This window comes from Saimiri boliviensis, chromosome 10 (genome assembly GCF_048565385.1).
Source record: "Saimiri boliviensis isolate mSaiBol1 chromosome 10, mSaiBol1.pri, whole genome shotgun sequence".
In the NCBI taxonomy this organism is placed as follows: domain Eukaryota; kingdom Metazoa; phylum Chordata; class Mammalia; order Primates; family Cebidae; genus Saimiri; species Saimiri boliviensis.
In genome coordinates this window covers 2,653,216-2,676,928 of record NC_133458.1, presented here as the reverse complement: position 1 = coordinate 2,676,928, position 23,713 = coordinate 2,653,216, and the positions used below count along the sequence as shown (strand labels likewise).

The 23,713-nt window shown below is 44.9% G+C and overlaps 1 protein-coding gene and 1 pseudogene across 9 annotated transcripts in view; one reads left to right on the top strand and one right to left on the bottom strand.

Annotated features, from left to right (window-relative positions):
• Window positions 1-23,713, top strand: part of RNF32 (ring finger protein 32) — a 62,090-nt gene that overhangs the window by 16,315 nt on the left and 22,062 nt on the right. For 2 of the 9 annotated variants that reach the window (XM_074378849.1, XM_010329571.3), the window contains 3 exons: window positions 8,194-8,283; window positions 8,879-9,137; window positions 22,774-22,916. In XM_074378849.1, the coding sequence (XP_074234950.1) occupies window positions 8,269-8,283; window positions 8,879-9,137; window positions 22,774-22,916 (417 nt within the window). In that variant the 5' untranslated portion in view covers window positions 8,194-8,268. The other 7 variants (XM_074378853.1, XM_010329569.3, XM_074378850.1 and 4 more) reach the window with 7 other exon arrangements.
• LOC104649904 (ATP-binding cassette sub-family C member 12 pseudogene) lies at window positions 16,578-19,031 on the bottom strand (annotated as a pseudogene).

Below are 23,713 nucleotides of genomic sequence, written 5' to 3'. Positions count from 1 at the left end.
TGTGAGTAGAAAGCTATAGGTAATACTGAAGACTAAGAAAAATAAATGGGGCCAGCAGTGGTGGCTCATGGCTGTAAAACTAGCACTATGGGAGGCCGAGGTGGGCAGATCACGTGAAATCGGGAGTTTGAGACCAACCTGACCAACATGGAGAAACCCCACCTATACTAAAAATAAATAAATAAATAAATAAATAAATAACCAAGGTATAATGGTGCATACCTGTAATCCCAGCTACACAGGAGACGGAGGCAGGAGAATCACTTAAACCTGGGAGGCAAAGATTATGGTAAGCTGAGATCCAGCCATGGTTTTGGTGAAGGTTAAAATTGAGAGCTAAATTCAAGATGAACCCCATGCCACCAATTTCTGCTCCTTAGGTTTGTTTTAGATGTCAACGGCTGTGTTAAGAGAGACAAGAGTCAAATATGCATTGAGTAGGCAGATTTTGTAGATAATGAAGCAGAAATGTGAGAGCATTAAGATATTAAAATATGAGAATAATATTGAACTCAAAACCATTCTGACTCTGCCTAGGCTTCCATTACTGCAGCGTTTAGAGACTAGGCAGGTAGGCAAACTCAAATTCTATGGGTGTGACACATTAAGAATACATCGGTCGGGTGCAGTGGCTCATGCCTGTAATCCGAGCACTTTGGGAGGCCGTTGAGGTGGGCAGATCACTTGAAGTCAGGAGTTCAAGGCCAGCTTGGCCAACATGGTAAAACCCCATCTCTACCAAAAATCGCAAAATTTAGCCAGGTGTAGTGGCAGGCACCTGTAATCCCAGCTACTCAGGAGGCTGAGACAGGAGAATTGTTTGAACCCAAGAGGCTGAAGTTGCAGTCAGCCGAGATCATGTCACTGCATTCCAGCCTGGGCAACAGAGACTCCGTTTAAAAAAAAAGAATCCATACAGTGCCATCACTAGTATCCAATGTCTCTCTGGTGTTATCATGAAAAAACCCTATCCTCCACAAGAAGACGGACTCCAACTGCCTATTCTAGTATTTGAACACTTTCTCTGAATTGTCCTCTACAGAAGCAAGATACAAGATTTTCCCTTCATATTAATGTCTTCCACTTAAATAGCCTGCTATTGCCATCCACCTTGGGCTGCTCTTCCTTGGATATGCACAGACATCATCACTCTATTTGTCACAATGTTTATACAACGGATCTCTTACAGTAGCACACGCAGCTTTCTTCTTAAGCACAGGGGAGTACAGAATTGCATCTCAATCAGCCAAGCGCCCTGGCACCCTTCTCCTTGTGACCAGGCACCACCTCATCATCCTTACCATCATGCACCTCAATTTTCTCTTCTGTCTCCACCATTCCTAGGACATCCAATTAGTGGCTTTGTAAATAATTATGTGGGTGCTTACACAAACGGCACTGAATAGTACCATGGAGAATGCATGTACTTAATGGCAGCTTTCTGAAGAAATATGCTCCATATACATGCAGTTTCTTAGGCCCATCTAAAAAAAAAAAAACTTTTTAAAGCAAAAGGCATAATGTTAAAATATAAACCATTGATAACATGGTTTTGGGGACAAGAGAGATTGACTATATATTTTAATTAACCCTATCCAAGAATGCTGCATTCTACTCATCTCATTTCAACAGAACACACTATCTTGAAGAATGAATGAATGTATTCTTCAAATATCAACTATGTTAGCTCTGTTTTTATCAAGAATTAGAAAGCAACAAGGTTCAAGTTTCAGTCAAGCCTATAGTTAACACAAATCGATTGCACATTTCAACATAGCTAGAATAATTTGAATGTTCCTAGTGTAAATAGGAGATAAATATTTAAGGAGATGAATATCCCAATTACCCTGTTTTGATTATATGAATTTATCAAACTATGACATGTACTCCAAAAACATGTTCATCTACTATGTATCAATAAAAAATAAATTTAAGCCGGGCGCGGTGGCTCAAGCCTGTAATCCCAGCACTTTCGGAGGCCGAGGCGGGTGGATCACGAGGTCAAGAGATCAAGACCATCCTGGTCAACATGGTGAAACCCCACCTCTACTAAAAATACAAAAAATTAGCTGGACATGGTGGCTCGTGCCTGTAATCCTAGCTACTCAGGAGGCTGAGGCAGGAGAATTGCCTGAACCCAGGAGGCGGAGGTTGCGGTGAGCCGAGATCGCGCCATTGCACTCTAGTCTGGGTAACAAAAACGAAACTCTGTCTCAAAAAAAAAAAAAAAGAAAAAAGAAAAAAAATTTTAAAAATAAAAAATAAATTTAAAAATAAAAAACTTAAAATATTCTGTGTGGCTGAAAAACGACCAATTTATTTTGAATAAAAAACATGCAGACAGAAACACTATCATGAAAATTCAAACATGTGAACAGAGGGTAGGAATTTTAAAATGGTAATTTTTCTTAGAACTTTATGAAGTTCACGAAAAATACCTTAAACCCAATGTAAAGAATAGCAGGCACTGTACTAAACAGTTCACCGACAATATCATGTTTTAATCTCGTCACAGCCATAAAGCAGTAATAGCATGCCTAGTTATCATTCCAATTCTTCCTGGTGAAAGTACAGAAAACCAGACCCCACCTGGCTGAAGCCAGTAAATGAAGAGACTAACAGGAGGGCCATGCTCAGGGCTCAAATAAGTCACCAGGACATGGATTGCGTCCCAGTCTCAGCTCTGCTAATTCCTGTAGAATCCTCCTTCCACGGTTCACGGGGTGGCTGCCACAGCTTCGGGCTCTCACCTCATGACGACAAGCAAGACAACAATACAGCCACCACTTCATGACTGTTCTCATTTCTACACTCAGGCAAATTAGAGAAATTTTCCGGTAGCTCCCATAAAAATACTGAGTCCACCTGGTTGGCCTGGCTAGACATAAGGCCAGCCCTGATTAAGTTGCTCTGGTCAGGGGTGTGGATTTTCTGGTTCACTTAGACTAGTCATATGTCCCATCCCAGGACTGAAGAAATGCCAGGGCTGTTGCTGGAGAGTGGCTACTGTCCCCTTTACAAATAGGGAGCTCATGGTTTAGGAAGATGAGCTTGCCGGAAATCAGACACTTGTAAAATAAGTCAAAATTTCAACTTAGGTCTACTTATCTGAGCCCAAAGTCTTACAACCATTTATGGCTGTTATCCTAGCACCCACGTCGCAGAACGGAGGAGCCCGAAGACTGCAAAGGACACTTTCTTTTCTTCTAAATCCATCACCAAGTGGAATATAAATCAATGTTACAATATTGAAGAAATCTGATTATGTGGAAAAAAATCATTATAAATTTTCATAGACTGTTTTTACAGACTTCAAAACAGGAATGGTCAGTTTAGAAAAATTCATCTCCACTAAGAAAAAATAGAATCTTTTTTTTTTTTTTTTTAGACGGAGTTTCACCCTTGTTACCCAGGCTGGAGTGCAATGACGCGATCTCGGCTCACAGCAACCTCCGCCTCCTGGGTTCAAGCAATTCTCCTGCCTCAGCCTCCTGAGTAGCTGGGATTACAGGCACGCGCCGCCATGCCCAGCTAATTTTTTGTATTTTTAGTAGAGACGGGGTTTCACCATGTTGACCAGGATGGTCTCGATCTCTCGACCTCGTGATCCACCCGCTTCGGCCTCCCAAAGTGCTGGGATTACAGGCTTGAGCCACCGCGCACGGCCAAAAATAGAATCTTAAGTGGAGTTTAAAATTATCCTGTTTCATAGATGTGTCATTTATTCCAAATTTGTTTTTTAATGTCCTTAATGATTAATGATCAATTTCCAGTCTAAGTTGGTTGGTAATTTCTTTAGACCTTGCTTTCAGGGAAGTTGTTTTTTTTTTTTTTTTTTTTGTCTTTTTTTTAAAAAAAGATTACTTGCATTTGTATATTTTCTTTGTACTTTCAGCCAAATTTCTTCTAATTAAAGTTCAGCGTAAGTTGAACCAACACAATAAACTCATGTCACTTTAAGAAAAAACAAACTTCTACTGATTTCTGCTTCTGGCCATGAAGATGTGAGGGACCAGACTTAAGTTCTTAAACAACTACAAAAATCAGACCAAAAAATACAGGTTTCCAGGCACTGGACGCAGGGAGTGCAGGGCTGTGAGCCTTAGGAGAAGGGAAGCAGCGGGCCGGGAGTTTCCAGGCCACAACCCAGATGGAGGCCAACAGAGGAACGGCAGAGGACGGAGTGAGGGGTCCCGGGGCCAACCCGCAATCCGAGGGACGCCCTTCGGCGGAGAGCTGGCGCTCGGGAGCCGCCTTCCCGAGCAGGTGCAGCGAGGAGACACCCGAGGCCGGGGTGAGCCACGCGGACGGGGAGGAACAGCCCGAGCTCACCCGAGCGGGGACGAGCCCGAGGCAGCCCCGGGGAGCAGCAGCCCAGCATTCGGGGCAGGAGCGGCATCGCCACCGCCCGCTGCAGGCCCGGGAAGGGCCGCGCTGCCCCCGGCCACTCCGAGGTGTCACACATGCGGTCTGTCACCTCGGAGCGGGAAGAAGCCAGCGGCCCACGCGGGGCTCACGCGCGCCCGCAACCAAACGCAGACGGCCGGGCCCCCGAAGCAGGAAACGCAAAGGGAACCACGGAGCGGGGCCGGGAGTCCCCGACTACGCCCAAGGGGGTGCGGGCCGCCCTTCTGCGAGCCAGGACGCCTGAACGGCGCGGGGGAGTCCGGGGATCCCCGGAAAACTGCCCTCGACTGACGGCCCCGCAAAGGGGCCGTGCGCTCCAGACCCTGGAGCGAGCACGACCACGGTCACGCGGGGAAACAACCCGGGCGCAGGCCCAGGTGGACGTGCGGCTGAGGAGCGGGGTCGCGCCCACAGGGCCGCCGGGGGCTGCGAACTACAGCTAGGCAGGCGCGGGGCCTGGCCCGCACCCCACGAGACCCGGGCGCCCGCACACCCCTGCGCGCCAGCCAGCGGCTCTCGGACGCGCCGCCACCCGATCCCCAGAGACGCCCGCGGCGCAAGCCTGGGAGGGCACGCACCTGCGTCCGCACGCTGACGCCGTGGGCGGGGCGGGGCGCGGCGGGGCGGGGCGCGGCGGGTGAGCCTGCGCACTGTAGGCCGGGCGGGGCTGGCGAGCATGCGCAGTGTGGGCCGGGCGGCTGGCGAGCATGCGCAGTACGGGGCCGAGCGGGGCTGGCGAGCAAGCGCGCGGGGAGCGAGCGCAGAGGCGGGCGTTGCTATGGCGACGGCGAGCGGCCGCGGGGTTGCCAGAGGGAGCTGGGGCGGACGGCCCTGGGTTCCCGTGTTCCCAGCAGAGTCGAGGCAGGCGGAGGCTTGGAGGCGGGGGCGGAAAGGAGGGCGGCCCGCGAGGCGGGCGGGGTGCGTGGATTCGGGGTGCGGGCCGCTCGCAGCCCCGCTTTCGCCTCCTCCGAGCCGGGCCGGCGTGGGCCGGGGCTGTGAGGCGAGGCCGGGTCCCACCGCAGCGCGCGGCCTCTCGGGGTCCCGGCGGGTTCCCACGGCTCCTCCTACCTGAGGGGCGCGAATTTACGGCGGCCTCGCGCCTCGGAGCGGTGATCTCACGGCGGTCATCTTAGACCCCAGGGGGACCCGCCGCCGTCGGGGACCCAGGTGCGGGGTGGCGTCCGCCCCCAAGGGAACGGGGGCCCCTCACCCGCGCCCAGGACAAGGCCCGCGGCGTTCACGAGGCGGGAGACCGCCAGGACCCTGTGTGGACGGGCATCTTCACGCCTCGGGCTTGGGTCTCGGCTGTTTTAATAAGCTGGGGTCACCTGCTTTGGCACCCCGGGGGTCGTTTCTGCCACCAGGCTCTGCCGCCTGAGCGTCTGATACTGGGATTGACAAAGCCACGTGTTCCTGGTCATCTTAGCTTTCAACGCTGGGCGAGGGTTGCGTGTCTGACCCTACCGGTGCCACAGGCTCATTGGGTATTGACTCCCCTGGTATTCGCTTTTCTCATGTATAAACTGGAGTTGGACTAGAGACTTGAAGTCTTTTCAGTATCTTTAAAATCTGAATTTTAAATTCTGAAACATAATAATACCATAGGACTTTAAAAGAGTACAGGTTTTAAAAGCTCTTACCTTGACATTAATGACAGTGGCCTACCGTGTACAAACTTGAGATTAAATTGCAGACTGCAGATATGACTGGATCGTATGTGCAAACTGAATCTTCTGCCAGGTTATAGGCGTTTTGGAAGCAGGAACTTAGAAAAATCTGGCAGTGAGCTTTCAGTATTTTAAATTCTTTCCACCACTTCTCCAAGTTCGGTTGTCTGGATGAGATAGGGGTGAAACTTCTTTCAAACATCTCTTGATGCCAGAATTGATGGGGAACAGGAAAGGGTCTCAGTAAGAACCATCACCAAAGCCTCTGTAGGAGGTGAGCGGCACCTGACGTTTTCACTTCTAACCCTGGATATGTCAGAGATTTGGCTGTGCTTTTACACCTTAGTGAGTTTGTTCTTTCAGTTGGAGTCATTTAATACAAGTGTTAGTCCTTAGAAATATAGTTTGGATTAATTTCTATTTTTACAGTTAGGCCCTCAATACAGTAAGTCGTCACTTAACATCATCCGTAGGTTCTTGGAAACTGGGGCTTTAAGCCATGCAGTGTATAAGGAAACCAGTTTCATCATAGGCTAATTGATATAAAGAAGAGGTAAGTTCCTACAGCACATTCCTGGTCACAAAAACATCACCAAACTTCTAAATAACAACCAAAGCATTTCTGTATGAAACACTGAAATACATGTGAGCTCTACATACACTGAAGGAAGTAAGGTCATTATCCAATGTCTGGTGAATTGGTGAGTGACAGGGTCTTGGAGGTGCTGCCTTAAGTCAAGGATAATATTGGCCAGGCCAAAGCTCTGAAGCGCCTCCTCCCACCATGCAGTTTCGAAAGAAACCAAATCTCAGTTGACTGTGCTTCCTACTGCACCGGGTGTTGTCCTGCATCTGTGTGATTACCATATGCTTTACACATTTTTATTTGACAATAATTTGTATCCTTCCATTCATTTTCCAACCTGTTTATTCCAGTTCAGGGTGGCAGGGAGCCAAACCCATCCGGGCAGCTCAGGACCAAGGCTGACAGCAGCCCTGGAGAGGAAGACATCCCATGGCAGGGCACGCTCACTCACTCAACAGGGACAGGCCAGTGAGCCTCACATGCATGGCTTTGGGATGTGGGAGGAACCCGGGATACCTGGAGAAAACCCACAGCACGTGGAGAGAACGTGCAAATTCCACACAGACAGTGGCCCCTGCTGGGGACCAATTTTTTTTCTCATCAGTGTTGTAAGGAAACATTAGAAGAAACGATGTTATTCAAGGGCCTGCTATGCCAGTTCCTAGATTACTTGAATAACTTTCTCCTCATTACAGTGTATTTTGAACACATCTGTCTTCATAAAATACACCATGTCCAAAATCTAAAAGGACCAATTCCAAATTATTCTACCAGCTTTGAAGGGAATTGAAGCAAGAATAACAAGACTCTGTTCTGTGTGAAAAGACCTGTTTTAGATACTTCAAAGGTCATCTCATTAATCCTCACGGCAACACTGCAAAGCCAGCACAATTGCACTTGGTGGATAGATGAGGGGCCTGGGGCTCAGTCGTGGTAGGTATCTTGGGCAGCAAAGTGGTCGTGTTCGACTGGAACTCATGTCGGTCTGTCCACATATTCTGTATGTCTGTGTTCTGGACAGACTGAAGTTAGCCAGTGTTCCTCTTGCGTTCCAGTTTCTTCATTGTTCCCTGTCTCCCCAAAATAAGCATATCATGCTGATTTCCAGCCTGCCAGTGCTTCCCTCCTACCTGTAGTGTGACATGTTCATTTCCCTCTGTGTAGCTTTCAAATGCCACTTTAACTGTTAGCTCTTTGGGATGTTTTTCCTTTACAAGTTTCGAGTGCTAGCCTGAAATTTTACAGTACTTATGTGTCATATATTAATGGATTGATTAATAGTAACCCCTTGTATTAATGTGTTCTCAACAGCTCAGGAGTGAACTATTTGAGGACAGGGATGAGTCAAAGTGTAACTGATCAGAGTTCACCCCCTTCCTACAGAACCAGAATGTGTGGCTTAGTGCCACCCTGTAGCAGGCATTCCCACTGCTGCATTATCAGTTAGACTGTTCTACAGATCGTTCTCACAGACTTCATAAAAGGTTTTGATGTGCACTGTAACTCTGACTTTCTGTTGACAATGTTTTTCAGCAGAAGAATAGAAGGAATATGATAATGATGTGATGATAGAATTTGTGATAGCCAGGCAACAACTTCTGATTCAGCATGTTAAAACATAAGGTACCCTATTTTTTCTTAAACATACACATTATTTGACTCATGAAATATATTTTAATTTGGCTGTTTGAGAGTATAAAAAATAGTTTGCAAACCCTGCTTGAATTAGGAATTATTAGCAGGAATGGGCAGTGCCAAGTGTGGCATGGGGCAGTGGACAGGCTGGTGGGAAAAACAGTCTCTGGTGACATTTTCTGCCAGCATCTCAGATTTTTTATTCTGCATAGGAAGTTACTCAGTCCTCACAAAAAGGCATAAGCTGAAATGCAAGAGTCTCCTTAGTAGTTGCCTGGAGTCTAACTTAATTATAGTGAAGCAGCATGGGCTTGTTTAGGCATGCACAGGTTTATAGGTCATAATGAATTTATGCATGTTATAATTAAGGCTTTAGTAATTAAGTGAAAAGATATTCCTGTATTGGTAACATAAATGCTGAGACAAGGGTCTGCTACCACTTACATAATGATGAGTCAAGCATTCCTTGCTATTTGATTTGGTCATATACGCCATCGAGGTTGAGTATTGAAACCTTGTAATACCTTCTAAATGATATATTACATAATATTCCTCTAAATATGACTTATTTCTTACTTTTTAGGGTCACTCATCTAAGAAAAATAACTTGGCAATCAATGCAGTTGCTTTACAAGATCACATTTTACATGATCTTCAACTTCGAAATCTTTCAGTTGCAGATCATTCTAAGATACAAGTACAAAAGAAAGAGAACAAATCTCTAAAAAGAGACGCAAAGGCAGTAATAGATACTGGACTTAAAAAAACGACGCAGTGCCCCAAACCAGAAGATTCAGAAAAAGAATATGTTCTTGATCCCAAACCGCCACCATTGACTTTGGGTAAGCTGATGTGGTCATTCATCTTTTGGCTTATTAGAGTTTCTGAATCTATTGAGGTCAATAGTATAATTTTTTATGTTACAGAAATCATTTATCTTAATTTATAATTATACAGAAAAGTGTGTATGTATTGAGGGTATGTACGTGTTGAAGCTTAAAAATGATAGGGGATCATTAGAGTAAGAAACTAAAGATAGTAATGGTAAGTAGAATAATAAGTAAAAATGGGAGAACAAAAGAAATATCTGTTGATTCAGATTGATAAAAATAAATTTGAGTAACTCAGTGATGGAAAATAAAAATCCCTTATAGTAGAATGACTATAACTCAGAGAGATAATAGACAGGAGACAGAAAATCACCTTTGGCAAACATCACAGTAATTATCATCATTGCTGAAATTAGGAATGAGAAAAATTATGTCCAGACACAGAATATTGAGGTAGTCTCACAGTTTCTTCATAGATGCAAGTACCCGGCAGAGAGAAAATGGTAACTTCACAGTTATTTCAACTGTACCTGGGAGCACTTGGCAAGCAGCACCTGAACCACGTAATCCCAGTTAGCTCAGCAGTAACGCGCAGTCCAGCCTCGTGCCTCCTGCTGAAAGGTGCAGTGTCACTTCTGTGGCATTCTTACCAAAATGCGTATCTAAATTTCGTCATGAGGAAACCTCTGTCCAGCCCAAGTGAAAGATTGCCACACAGTTCCTGGCTAGTACTCTTCAAAAGTGTCAAGTCAACAGAAGCAAACGGAGACCTAGAACAACTTCCAGGTTATAGGAGACTGAAGGAACATGGCAGCTGCAAGTGCAATTTGTGATCCTGGACCAGATCCTAGTCCAGAAAAAAAGATAGCAGTGGGACAGAGAATCATGTCTGCAGAAGGCATGCAGGCTAACTGATAGATGCTATCAACATTAATTTTGTGGTTTTGATTTTTGTACTAGGGTTATATAAAAGGTTAACATTTGGGGTTAAGAACATAGGATAATTCTTTTCTTTTTAAAAGTGTGAATATTTATTTAGAATGAGACCAAAACTTGCAACAAATTAGGAATTTCAAAAAAGGTGAAACATACCCCAAACAAAAATCCGTAAAAATAGCATAATATTTTATATTAATTCACTTCCTGAAATATCTCTATAATACTTTTTCTGTCTCTTTTGATTGCTGGTCACGCTTTCATATATTTTCATGTGACAGTCATTCTGTAATGACATTTTCGATAGAAATAAGTCAGCTTTACCTCCATCATAGCTGACTGAAATTCTTTCCTTGTAATAGGTGGGATACACACACATGCAACTTCACACACATTCTTACTGTGTATAGTATTGCTACAGGTTTGTGCCTATAAATAAAGGCATGTAAATCAATTCCATTTCTTCTAATTAATAAAAGAAAAGAAGTGTGTTATGAACTTAATTGTAAATGCTGTATTTAAGTATATTAGATTCCCGGCGCTGCTGCAACAAATTAGTACAAACTGGGTGGCTTAAAACAGAAGAAATGTATTCTCTCACTGTCCTGGAGGCCAGAAGTCCAAAGTGGCACTGCTGGCAGGGTTCTGCGGGCGAAGCCTTCCTTTCCTTTCCCTGGTGCTTCCTGGCATTGCCTGGCTTGTGGCAGCTTCACTCCAGTCTCTGCCTCTGATGTCACACGACCTTCTTCTCTACATGTGATTGTGCCCTCCCTCTCCGCTTCTTGTAAGGATACCATCCATTGGATGTAGGGCCAACTTTAAACCAGTATGACCTCATCTTAACTACATCTGCAAAGACCCTATTTCCAAATAAGGCCAACATTCTGAGGTTTCAGGTGAACATGACTTTTGAGGTGCCACTCTTCAACCCAGTACATCATGTATGTCCGTGATGGGGAGAACTTCCATCTAGATTAGGCATCAATGAGACGGATCCTTCAGTTACATTTGTTGTCTGGAAGACGTTTTCACAGCATCAGTCTAAGTACTTTTCATACTTTGTTTCTTATCCACTACTCACATATATTACTGTGGTGACAGGCACCAGAGGTCCATTTGGTAGCTCAGTGTGGCTAGGCTATGGTTTGAATGTTTGTCGCCTTCAAAGCTCATGTTGAAATTTCAATTTGTATTTTATTTTTTTAGACAGTCTCACTCTGTTGCCTAGGCTGGAGTACAGTGGCACAATCTCGGCTCACTGCAACCTCTGCCTTCCAGGTTCAAGTGATTCTCATGCCTCAGCCTCCCAAGTAGCTGGAATTACAGGTGTGTGCCACCACACTCAGATAATTTTTGTATTTTTAGTAGAGACGGGGTTTCGCCACGTTGGCCAGCCTGGTCTCAAACTCCTGACCTCAGGTAATCCACCCGCCTCAGCTTCCCAAAGTAGTGGGATTACAGGCATGAGCCACCATGCCTGGCCTGTTTTTGTTTTTGTTTGTTTGCTTGCTTTTTGTGTATGTTTCTTCTTCTTTATTTATTTTTATTTCAGTAGCTTTTGTAGTACAAGTGGTTTTTGGTTACATGGATGAATTACATAGTGGTGAATTCTGAGATTTTAGTGCACCTATCACCGGAATAATATACCTTGTACCTAAACGTGCAGCTTTTTTTAAAATCCCACGCCCCTTCCACCCTCCCACTTCTGAGTCTCTAATGTCCATTATACCACTGTGTATGCCTTCGCATACCCATAGCTTAGCTTCCACTATAAGTGAGAACATACGACATGAGTTACTTCGCTTAGAATAATGACCTCCAGCCTCATCCACGTTGCTGCAAAAGACATTTTTCATTCATTTTTGTGGCTGAGTAGTATTCCATGGTGTATATACACCACATCGTCTTTATCCACTCATTGATTCATGGGCACTTCGGTTGGTTCCAGATCTTTGCAATTGTGAATTGGGCTGCAGTTTGTGTGTATGTGTCTTTTTCATATAATGACTTCTTTTCCTTTGGGTAGACACCCAGTTGTGGGATTGCTGGATCGAGGGATAGATCTACTTGTAGTTCTTCAAGGAATCTTCATACTGTTTTCCATAGAGATTGTACTAATTTACATTCCTACCAGCAGTGTATAAGCGTTTGCCTTTCACCACATCAACAGCAACATCTGTTGTTTTTTGACTTTTTAGTAATGGGCATTCTTGCAGGAATAAGGTGGTATCTCATTTCCCTCATGACTGACGTTGTGCATTTTTTCATGTTTTTTGGCCATCGGTTTATCTTTTTTTGAGAAATGTCTGTTTGCCTCATTTGCTGTCTTTTTGATGGGATTGTTTTTTTTTTTCTTTCTGGTTTGTTTGAGTTCCACATAGATTCTGGATACTAGTCCTTTGCTGAGAATTTTTCATACTGTTTTTACAGCCTTTTGTAAATCTGAAATTATTTTTAAACTGAAAAGTAAGGAATATGATTTTTTTTTTTGAGAGGAAGCTCACTGTGCCCAAGCTGTAGTGCAGTGTCACGATCTCAGTTCACTTCATCCTCCACTTCCTGGGTTCAAGTGATTCTCCTGCCTCAGCCTCCCTAGTAGCTGGGACTATGGCTACGTACCACCATGCCTGGCTAATTTTTTGTATCTTTAGTAGAGATGGGATTTCACCATGTTGGCCAGGCTGGTCTTGAACTCCTGACCTCATGATCCACCCACCTTGGCCTCTGAAAGTGCTGGAATTACAGATGTGACCCACTGCGCCTGGTCCCAGAAATAAGATTTTTTTAATGATGGGCATGGAAAATAGGTTCGGTTGAGGACAGCATGTCCTAGTGCAGGTCAGATGGCTCTGGAAGTGCTGGAAGGCCTGTGTGTTGGAGTCGCACAAGGTGGAGCGCTCTGTCCCCACAGCAATGGCAGAGGACATGTTTGATGCTACCTTCCTTTGAACTTCTGCTAACAAGCTCGTTGTCTTCCAGAAAATGGTGTGGCTCAAGAACGTGTTGAGGCTTGGAATAATGTCGTACAGCAGTTTGGTGAAGGTCTTCTGTTGTGCCTGTGTAGTGTATGTAGATGACCAAATAGTTTCATCATAATCAATCTTAAGAATTTTTATCAGGAAAAATTTAAATTAGATAACAAGAGGAACTTCTCAATCTGGAAAAGAAGTAAAATTATTTAGGAAAATAAATGAGACATTTCTTCAGGACCTCTTTATGGAAAAAAATCCTGATTGTGCATATTAGTTACTAATGACATTGAATCATAGGCTCTTAACTATTGTTTAATATAGTGGAATATTGTGTATAGTGGAATATTACACATAATATTCCATTTGGATTTCTGTCTTTTCTTGCTGATTTACTGGAGTTCTGTACATATGCTACCTAGTAATCTCTTGTTGATTTAGCCACTGAAAATATCTTTTATCATCTTTTAAATTATATCTGTGATTTTATATTGAATACAGTTTTCATTCTGATTAATGTTAAATCCATTGGGTTCTTTTTCCACTTTATTGCTGTTTGGGAGAGACTTAAGATATCCTTCAGCATTCTGAGAGTGCAAAGATGCATCTACATTTTCTTTATTTACCTTTAACCTTTTACCTTTCACATGTGGATCTTGCCAGTTTGTTCTGCTTATGACACTGGGAAAATCGATGGGTATAAAAATGTGTTCTGTTCATTCTTTTCGAGGCTTCTGCTTCTATGTCACTATCACACTGTTTTGATTAATAGTCTTGTAATAGGTCTTAACAGCTGGTAGGAAAAGACCTTTCCTCTTTTTTTCTCTAAAACTGCCTTATTTTCTACATAAAATTCTGCCGGACATTTTTTTCTAATCGGATTTGTAGATGGAGGAAATACCATATTTACAGTGCTATCATCTGATCCACAAATGTGGTGGGATCTCACACCATTTAGGTCTTTCTGTCTCCAACTCCCAGGGGTTTTCTGATTAACTCAGTCGATCTCTGCAGTGATTGTTTTTTGTTTTTTAATTTTTTTTTTTTTTTTATTTTTGAGACGGAGTTTCGCTCTTGTTACCCAGGCTGGAGTGCAATGGCGCGATCTCGGCTCACCGCAACCTCCGCCTCCTGGGTTCAGGCAATTCTCCTGCCTCAGCCTCCTGAGTAGCTGGGATTACAGGCACGAGCCACCATGCCCAGCTAATGTTTTGTATTTTTAGTAGAGACGGGGTTTCACCGTGTTGACCAGGATGGTCTCGATCTCTCGACCTCACGATCCACCCGCCTCGGCCTCCCAAAGTGCTGGGATGACAGGCGTGAGCCACGCGCCCGGCCGGAAGTGATCGTTAATTGTCTGTCTGTGCCTTTCCACTTTTACGCCCCTTCTTTTTTCCCACCCCCCCCTGCTTTTTTTTTTTAATCTGGCCAGGGTCTCCTGAGCTGTGGTGAATACAAGTAGTAATAACTAGCATTTGAATTGTTCCTGAGCCCAACAGGTTTTCTGTCCCTCCTTACGTGATGTTTGCCCTTTGTTGTTGTGTTTTGTGTTACTTGTTTGTTGGCCTTTATCTAAGTATAGAATTTCCCTTTTAGCAAGTTGCTAGAGGTTTTTAAACTCACGAATAGGTGTACTTTTTTAGATGCTTTTTTTCCTGCAACTTTTTAGATGAGCATGTTTGTTGTGGGTTTTCTCCTTTAGTTTGTTTGTGCCATACCTTACAGCTCTGATGTTGACTCCTCCGTGCGTAGCTTGAATAAACCCTACTTGCCCATAATGTTTTCAGATTTACTCTTGCATTCTGATAACTAATTCTCATTCAGGATGTTTGACGTTGAACCATGGATTCCCTTGGACTATGGATTGTTCTTGTCCTGTCCTTTTCTGATTTTATTATCAAAGCCATATAAGCTTCACCAAATAAGTTGGGCAGTGTTCCCTCTTTTTCAGTATTCTGGAACGACAGGAAATAGGGATGTTCCTTACAAGTCTGGGGTAACTCACTTGTAAAATCATCTGGGCCTAAGGCTCTTTTTTTCCTTTTAAGTGAGATGAGGAGAGGTGATGGGTCAGGATGCATTTGGCTGCAAGTATAGAAGCAACATGCTGAAAGTGACGTAAACCTTAATGGTGTGTGTCATTGTTCACCACGCTTCTGGTTTGGTGGCTTATTCATGTTTGCCAGGACCAGCCTCCTTCTGGTGCTGCCTGGGGAGGTGCTGTTCCATGCATGCATGGACACAAGAGGGTGCCCAGCCCCAGGGTCAGTCCTCAGGGACAAGGGACGTGCAGGAAAGGCAGGGGTGAGAGCTCCTGACAGCTCTTCCTTCCACTTCACCTGAGATGGTGACATGCCCCTTGATAGTCTAAAAATTGGCAAAGGGTAGCAAACTTCCATGACATGCTTAGATCCATCAAGAGTCCTTTGTGGAACTGAGCCCATTTCCACCGAAGTGCACTGTGGTTCTGCAGGCAAGATGGGCACTAGACGTGCTATTGATTTTAAACATGATTGCACTGTGGCCAGAGAACACAGCAGTTTGGTGAAATCTGTCAATACAGTTAGGTACCTGTTCTCCCTCCTGTTCTAAGGTCTCGATTATTTTATAAATGCAAGCCCAGGTTTGCATGACGGGGGAGATGTGGATGCTTGAAGTTGAGGCATTGACTGCAGCAGAGTCTGGACTGTAGAGCAAGCGCCGACCCAAGAAGGCTTAAGAGGAGGGGTGGCACTGGGGGCCCTGTCCTCCCTGCTCCCACACCTTGAGCCAAAGGCAGAGAGTGGGCCTGAGGCAGCAGCCTCGGTCTTACTGATTTTGCGTTTTTCTGCAGGCCAAGTGCTCTCTCACCAGCGGCCATCTGCACATCCTTTCCCTCCATCTAGAAAACCTCCCCCTTCACCTGCTGCTGTTAGTCTTCACCCTGCGGGTCTCCATTTCATGCCACTTCGGTCAGGTAACCTTCCCTGGGGTCACAGCTCCTGATCCAAACCCCATGCACCCCGCATGCCATTCTCCATAGCGTTCATCACACTCGTAGCTGCTTGATTCTTATCAGAAGATCCAGGGCCATAGTTTTAGAAGTGAAACTGTTCTGTGAGGATCATAACAAAAAGTGCAGCATTCCCCTGGCCCATTTTGGACATTACTCTAAAGCAGCCACTTTGGTCTGGTATTTTTTATTTGTTTATTAATTTTTAGAAGGAGACTTGCTCTGTTACCTGGGCTGCAGTACAGCAGTGTGATCTCAGCTCACTGCAACCTCTGCCTCCCAGGTTCAAGCGATTCTCCTGCCCCAGCCTCCCAATTAGCTGGCATTACAGGTGCCCGCCACCACACCTGGCTAATTTTTGTATTTTTAGTAGAGACAGGGTTTCACCATGTTGACCAGGCTGGTCTTGAACTCCAGACATCAGGTGATCCACCCACCTTGGCCTCCCAAAGTGCTGGGATTACAGGCATGAGCCACTACACCTGGCCCTATTTTTAATATTTCTTTTTATTCCAAGCTGATGAAAACTTTGACTTTAATCTAAAAGAACCCTTAGCATCAAACAGAACACATGAATAAAAACCCATACTCAGATACATTATCCCAGAGTTTCAGAGCACTAAAAATAAGGACTATGTCAAAAAAGTTTCCAAAGATAACAAGATTCAGACAAACAGGACCAGGTGGCCTGTGTTCAAATCCTGGCCCTCACACACAACAGCTATATGGGCTTGGGCCAAGTCTTTATGGAGCCCAGTTTCTTCATCTGGATGATATATAACAATAAAAGGCCATTGGTTCAAGCAGTGAAGGACGAGAAAATTCAGGGTCTCAATCAAGGCCACAGCGAAGGTAAGGATGTTCATTAGGACATCCATTCTCAGTGCTAACCACCTGTGAGCACAGTTAAAGCAGAAGAAGTGATAGGAGTTTTCGTCATTCAGCCTCTTAAACGTGGTGATGCCGTTCTTATTGCCATAGGCATGAATGATGCCCAGGCCCTCCATGGAGAGGCTGATGTGGGAGAACCAGGATGACTGGCTTTCTCCACCTTCTTGAGGTTCTGGACTCCTCTGTGGAAAATGCATAAGAGAATGAAGAAGACTCTAGCAAGGACGGTCGGCACAACTATAAGGAAATTGGGTATAACGCAGCAGCTAACATCATGAGAATAGATACCACCATAAAAAACTGCTGCAGAAAGGCCTGCGTGAAAAGGCAGCCTCACATCCAGCTCGTCCATATCCTTGGAAAATCAGTTCACTAGCCTGCCAGTGGGAGTCATGTCAGAGAAGCTCACTGGGCTCTGTAAGATCTTACTGAACACCGCGTCATGCAGTGAGGAGGATGCCATCGGTGTCATCTTGGTGAAGGTAAAGCCTTTGGTGATAGCAAATACCAGCACGGACACTGTGCTGCCTGATGTCCGCCAGCACTCTGCCAACCTCACACATGGTCCTGTTGCCTTGGGGCCCACAGGTTATCCGTGAGCCCTTGTCCAACCAGAGACCCAGCCACAAGTTACTGAACGCAGAGCTGCCCGTCAGGAGGAAGAAGACCACAGGACAAGAGAAGGGGGCACCCTCCAGAGGCCTTATATACACATGACGTGTTTTCCAGGTCATGGTTCCTTCCCGGGGGATTCGGTCTGGATGAGCCGGTGCACAGGAAGGATTGTACCAGCATCTTCCCCTCTTTCAGCAGGGTTCTCCCTGAAGGCTTCCACCATTGCTGCATTATAAAGGTGTTCGGGATCCTTGAACTGCAATCCTTGCAGGTTGTGAATCGGTTTTGCATAGCGCCCTCTCTCCTCCATTAACTCCTTGTGGCTCCCGTTTTCACAAATCTCTCCATCTTCTAATAAAATAACTTCATCACAAGACCCTAAGAAATGCAGCTGGTGGGTCACCAGGACCATTGTCTTCCCTGAGTGTGGTCTTAATGTGCTCCTCAAAGACGTGCTTTCCCAAGGGGGCATCCATGGCCGGCAGGGCGTCATCCAGCAGGTAGGACTGACAGTGGGAGTAGACAGCACCAGCCAGGCTAATCCTCTGCCTCTACACTCCGGAGAGGCTGACGCCCCACTCCTCAATCTCAGTCAGATCTCCAAGGGGAGCCTGCTCAGGTCTTTCTGGAGGCCACAGACACGGACTGTGTGCTGTTACCTTTTGTGATCATACTTTTCTCCAAAGAGTATGTTTTTTTCTCACATTTCCATGAAAGATCCACGTGCTCTGAAATGTAAGCCAAAGTTCCACTGACCACCACCATGCCTTTTTGATGCTGAGTCTGTCCTAGTATAGCTGCAAGGAGGGAGCTCTTCCCACTTCCCACATTCCCACATATTCCCAGCATCTTCCCCTTTGTCACCACAAAGCTTGTGTTGTGCAGAACTGATTTGGGGATGCCACTTTGCTCCTCTGGGCCAGCAGCTCCCTTGGCTGGTGGACTCCACTCACTGTGTGCCTCCAACCTCTGTCTCTTGAATAAATGCCTCTTCAGGTTCTGCACTTTCTTTGTGTCACTTTTCCTCCTGGCTTCATGCTCCCATGTCAAGGTGGCATTTGCTAAAAGCAAGACAGTATTTGGGTCTTCTGGTTGGGTGATATAAGATGGAGGGCTTTTATCTGTGAGAATTTTCTTCATTCTTAGAGAGACATTGGCTGTAGCCCTTGCTTTTCCCGAGGAGGGCAGAATTTCAGTGTCAAACTTCATTGCATTAAACATGGCAATCACAGTAAATGCCGCGGGTGCGGTGAGCCTGCGTCTCAGCAGGGTGGCAGTGGTGGACATGAGCGGGGCCAGGGTGGAGATGCTGCTTTGGACAAATCCAGCTTTTTCCAGTAATTTTTGTTCCCTCCTCCTTATGTCTTGGGGAGTGTTGGTAAAAGATTTCTCCCAGGCACACATTTTGATGAACTTGATGCTGGTCAGAAACTCATCGTCTGAATTCGCTTGTCTGTCACCGAAATTGCTGACCTTCAGTGAATTAAGCTTGGCCATAAACATCTTAATAGGTATGCTTAGGACATACACAGATATCCCGGTCCTGTTTTAAATATTTCTAAACAACATGTCTATGCTGCTGTTTTGTTAATTTTCAGTTCTGGATATTATCTCTTCTTACTATGGAAGATTGCGATTTAGCATATTATTTTCATGACTTGTGATTAGACTGGTAACATTCAGTGTTTACTCTGTTACAATTCTGATTCACTCACAGCTAAGCAGTGTGGTGTTTTATGTTACAATTTCCTTCTCAGACATTTTTCTGCTTTCCCTGAAGTGATGTCTTCTTTTTTCACATTTAGTTTCCTCTGTCATCACTCATCACTGATCCATCCCTAAAATCTCCTCCAGAAATACGTTCTCTCAATACATTAAAATACACCAGGGTACTTTATTGATGGGGACATTGCTTCTGGAATCCTCCATGATTCTCCCCCCGTATCCCCTCCCCAGGCTACCTCTTCAGCAGCATCCTGGGACCCTGGGCTCTCTCCTTGAACTCTCTCTCCTTGGACCTCATGGCTGCCTCCTCCTTAGTTTATTCCCCCGTGGTGGTGATGCTCCTGGTCAGTAGCTCCTTGGGGAGTGCAGAGGAGGCCCACATAGAAGCTCACGTGCATAACAGTAATCTTTGTTCTTTTTTTGAGACAAAGTCTCTCTTGCCAGGCTGGAGTGCAGTGCCCCGATGTCAGCTCATTGCAACCTCCACCTCTTGAGTTCAAGTGATTCTTCTGCCTCAGCCTGCTGACTAGCTGGGACTACAGGCACTGGCCACCATGCCTGGCTAATTTTTGTATTTTTATTAGAGACGGGATTTCACCGTGTCAGCCAGGATGGTCTCAGTCTTTTGACCTCGTGATCCGCCCACCTCAGTCTCCCAAAGTGCTGCGATTACAGGTGTGAGCCACCGCGTCCGTCCGGCCGTATCTCTGTTCTTTTCTCACATTCGATTGATTGCTAATCAGGAATCTTGATGTGGATATCTTTCCTTCATCTGCATTTTGTTTTTTTGTTTTTTTGTTTTTTTGAGACGGAGTTTCGCTCTTGTTACCCAGGCTGGAGTGCAATGGCGCGATCTCGGCTCACCGCAACCTCCGCCTCCTGGGTTCAGGCAATTCTCCTGCCTCAGCCTCCTGAGTAGCTGGGATTACAGGCACCCGCCACCATGCCCAGCTAATTTTTTGCATTTTTAGTAGAGACGGGGTTTCACCATGTTGACCAGGATGGTCTCGATCTCTTGACCTCGTGATCCACCCACCTCGGCCTCCCAAAGTGCTGGGATTACAGGCTTGAGCCACCGCGCCCGGCCCTTCATCTGCATTTTGAAGGAATTGTCTTCTCCTATCTGTATTGCTGTAGATAAATCTGTCACAGTTCTGATTCCTGATCCTTTTTGGAGGCCTGTTGTTGGTTTTGTTTTGTTTTGTTTTGTTTTTGAGTCTGCTTTCTGTCTCAGAGATTCTCACAGCGATATGGGACTCAGTGTTCTGGGTACTGGGCCCTCTCCAACCAACTCATATCCTTTGCTCCTGGGAGATGTTTTGGACTATTTTCTTTAAATTTTTTACTTTCCATTTTTTATTTTCCATGTTTTCTTTCTGGAATGCCAGTTTTTCAGATGTCACAATACCACCTAGACCGGTCTCTTGATTTTCTTATTTTCTGTCTCCTGTTACATGTTTTTCTGTGAGATTATAGTCACGTGCCACATAGCAACATTTCAGTCAATGACAAACCATGGTGGTCCCATAAAATTATAATGGAGTTGAAAAATTCCTGCTACTTAGTGACATCTTGATGACCTGGCCCTACGTTGGCCTAGGCTAATATGTGTGTTTGTATTTTCGTTTTTAACAAAAAAGTCTAAAAAAAAAATTTGAGACATAGAAAAAGCTTGTAGAGTAGGACATAAAGAAAGAAAATATTTTGTGTAAACTAAAAAGTTAGCTGACCATGGTGGCATGTGCTACTTGGGAGGCTGAGGTGGGAGGATCACTTGAGCCCAGGAGCTACAGGCTACAGTGAGCCATGGTCAGAAAACACTAGCCTGGACAGCATAGTGTTTTAAGCTAAATGTTAATGCAAAAGAGTCAAAAAGTTAAAAAATTTAGAAGTTTAGAAAGTTAAGTTATAGTAAGCTAACTTTATTATTGAAGAAAATATTTGTTTATATATATGTTTATAAATGTAGTGTAGCCTAAATGTAGACTGTTTGTAAAGTCTGCAGTGCTGTACAGTCATGTCCTAGGCCTTCACACTCACTCAGCAGCCACTCACTGACTCACCCAGACCAACTTTCAGGCTGCAAGCTCCATTCGTGGGAGGTGCCCTACACGGCTACACCATTTTTAATCTTTTATACATATTTTTTACTGTACCTTTTCTGTGTTTGGATGCACAAATCCTTACCATTGTGTTAGTTACCTGCAGTATTCAATACAGTAACATGCTGTGCAGGTGTGTAGCCCAGAGCAATCAGCTGTACCATGTAGCTTAGGTGTGTGGTGGGCTCTACCACCTGTGTGAGTACATACGCTGCAATGTTAGCAAGGTGACGAAATCGCCTAATGGCACGTTTCTGAACAGCAGTCGCCTGTTGTTAAGCAACTCATGACTGTATCTTAGCTTTCTCTTCCAGCCTTTCAGTTGACACTCACATTTCTACTCTAAAAGCCCAGGAGCGCTTCTGTACTCAGAGTGTCCCTTCAGCTTCCTGTCCTGCTTCCGAGATGTTAACATTTTTTCTTCTGTTTCTGAAGACATCCTTGTAGGTCGATGCTTTTTTATGCATTTACCCTCCTTGGGGTGTGGGGAGGTGGCGGAAGGTGACACTTCACTTCCAGCGTTTGCCTGAGGATGTTGCAGTTGCTTTTTCAAAGTGAGTGTTCCCCACCACACCACCGGCTCCATGCCGAGTCAGCATGTGGCGGGTACCCACGTGTTACTGAAATAAGAACTTTATTCTGACAGTACTGATACATTATAGAAAGTTTTGAGCAGGAGAGGTGCAGGATTGATGTAAAGGCCGCTGGTGGCAGAGGAAGGTGAGCTGGAGGAGACAGTGCTGAAGGCTGTGGGCTAAGGCAGACGAGAACTGGGAGAACCTTGGGCCAGTATGTGTAAAAATAAGTATTCCTCAGTTTTTCTTTCATAAAATTGGATATCACTCCTGCTTGCCTTACTGAATTATTCTGAGAATGAAATTAAGATACGGGAAATTCTGTGTAAATAAAAAATAAACGTATTGAAAACGTAAGGTGTTACTACCACTCACTTTTCTGCCCTCATAGGAAAATGGCATCCTATATACAGGCCATTTGTATCTGTGGGTTTTGCATCCACAGATTAAACCAGCCACAGATCAAAATTTTAATAAATGAATAAAAGATAATATTACAACAATACAAAATTAAGAAAAATTTAAAACAATATAGTATGACAGCTATTTACATAGCAGTTGCATTAGGAATGATGAGTAACTGGGGTGACTGACAGTATACAGGAGGATATGCAGGGATTGTATGCAAATACCACGCCATCCTATATCAGGGACTTGAGCATCCCTGAGGCATCCTGGAGCACATTCCCTGGGGATACTGAGGGACAACTTCTATTGTGAAATAAAAGTGTGTGATCTGTATGTATTTCTTTAATATTTGTTTGCCAATAGTGTCATTAAAATTATAGGAGGGTGCCGTATTCTGAAAGACACTCAGCCCTGTCCTGTGTTGTCTTACTTTAGCACAGAAGTTGGGCCTCATTGGGCCTCCACCACCTCCGCTGTCATCAGAGGAGTGGGAGAAGGTGAAACAGCGGTCCCTCCTGCAAGGGGACTCCGTGCAGCCGTGCCCCATCTGTAAAGAAGATTTTGAGCTTCGTCCACAGGTGTTCAGCGTGCGAGGGGAAGCTAGAGAGCTCATGGGCTGTTTCCTAGGAACGAGGCCCGGAGCTGGAGCCTGAGATTCCAGGCTTCCATTTTGTGCTTCACCCTCCGGTGTGAGCCTCACACACTTCCATTTCCTTTTACATTAATTAAAGTGTGTGAAGAAGAGCTAAACACCCTCATTAAATAGTTCTGTTTGTTTACTGACTGGTATTCTCAAGTACTAACATTTGTACAAAAGGAATGTTTCCCTTCAACGGGCCTCTGCGGCTGGGCAGATAACTGGGGGGCTCCCCAGGAGCAGCTGTGTCCCCGCGCTGGAAGAAAGCAGAGGAATTCTTAAGTTGTTTTGTGATTTGAGTCAGAAAAGAACAACAACAAAAAACTGCTTGAATGTCTCCAAAGAATTTGTGAGGGAATCTTTAAGTAAAATCTTTTAATGAGTTCATGAAACGTTACCATATTAAGATGGATGATGCTACTCTGAGTTAACAGATAATACACACATAGAGAGAATGCATATAGGGTTTTTTCTATACATATTCTGTCTGCCTAACTAAACTGTTGTCTCCTGAAGTTGGGAACACTTAGATTTAACAGCAGTGCTTGGGTGTGGGTGTGGGTGTGGGTGTGGGTGTGGGTGTGGGTGTGTGCACGTGCAGATTCATCGTTGCCCTGTACCAATTTCCCACGGGGTGTGGCATTATGCTTCCTGCATAGCAGGCCCTCAGAGATTTGATGAGAAAATACAGCAGATACGGTTAAAATTAGCCTTGGAGTTCGTAGCCTAGGAACCCAG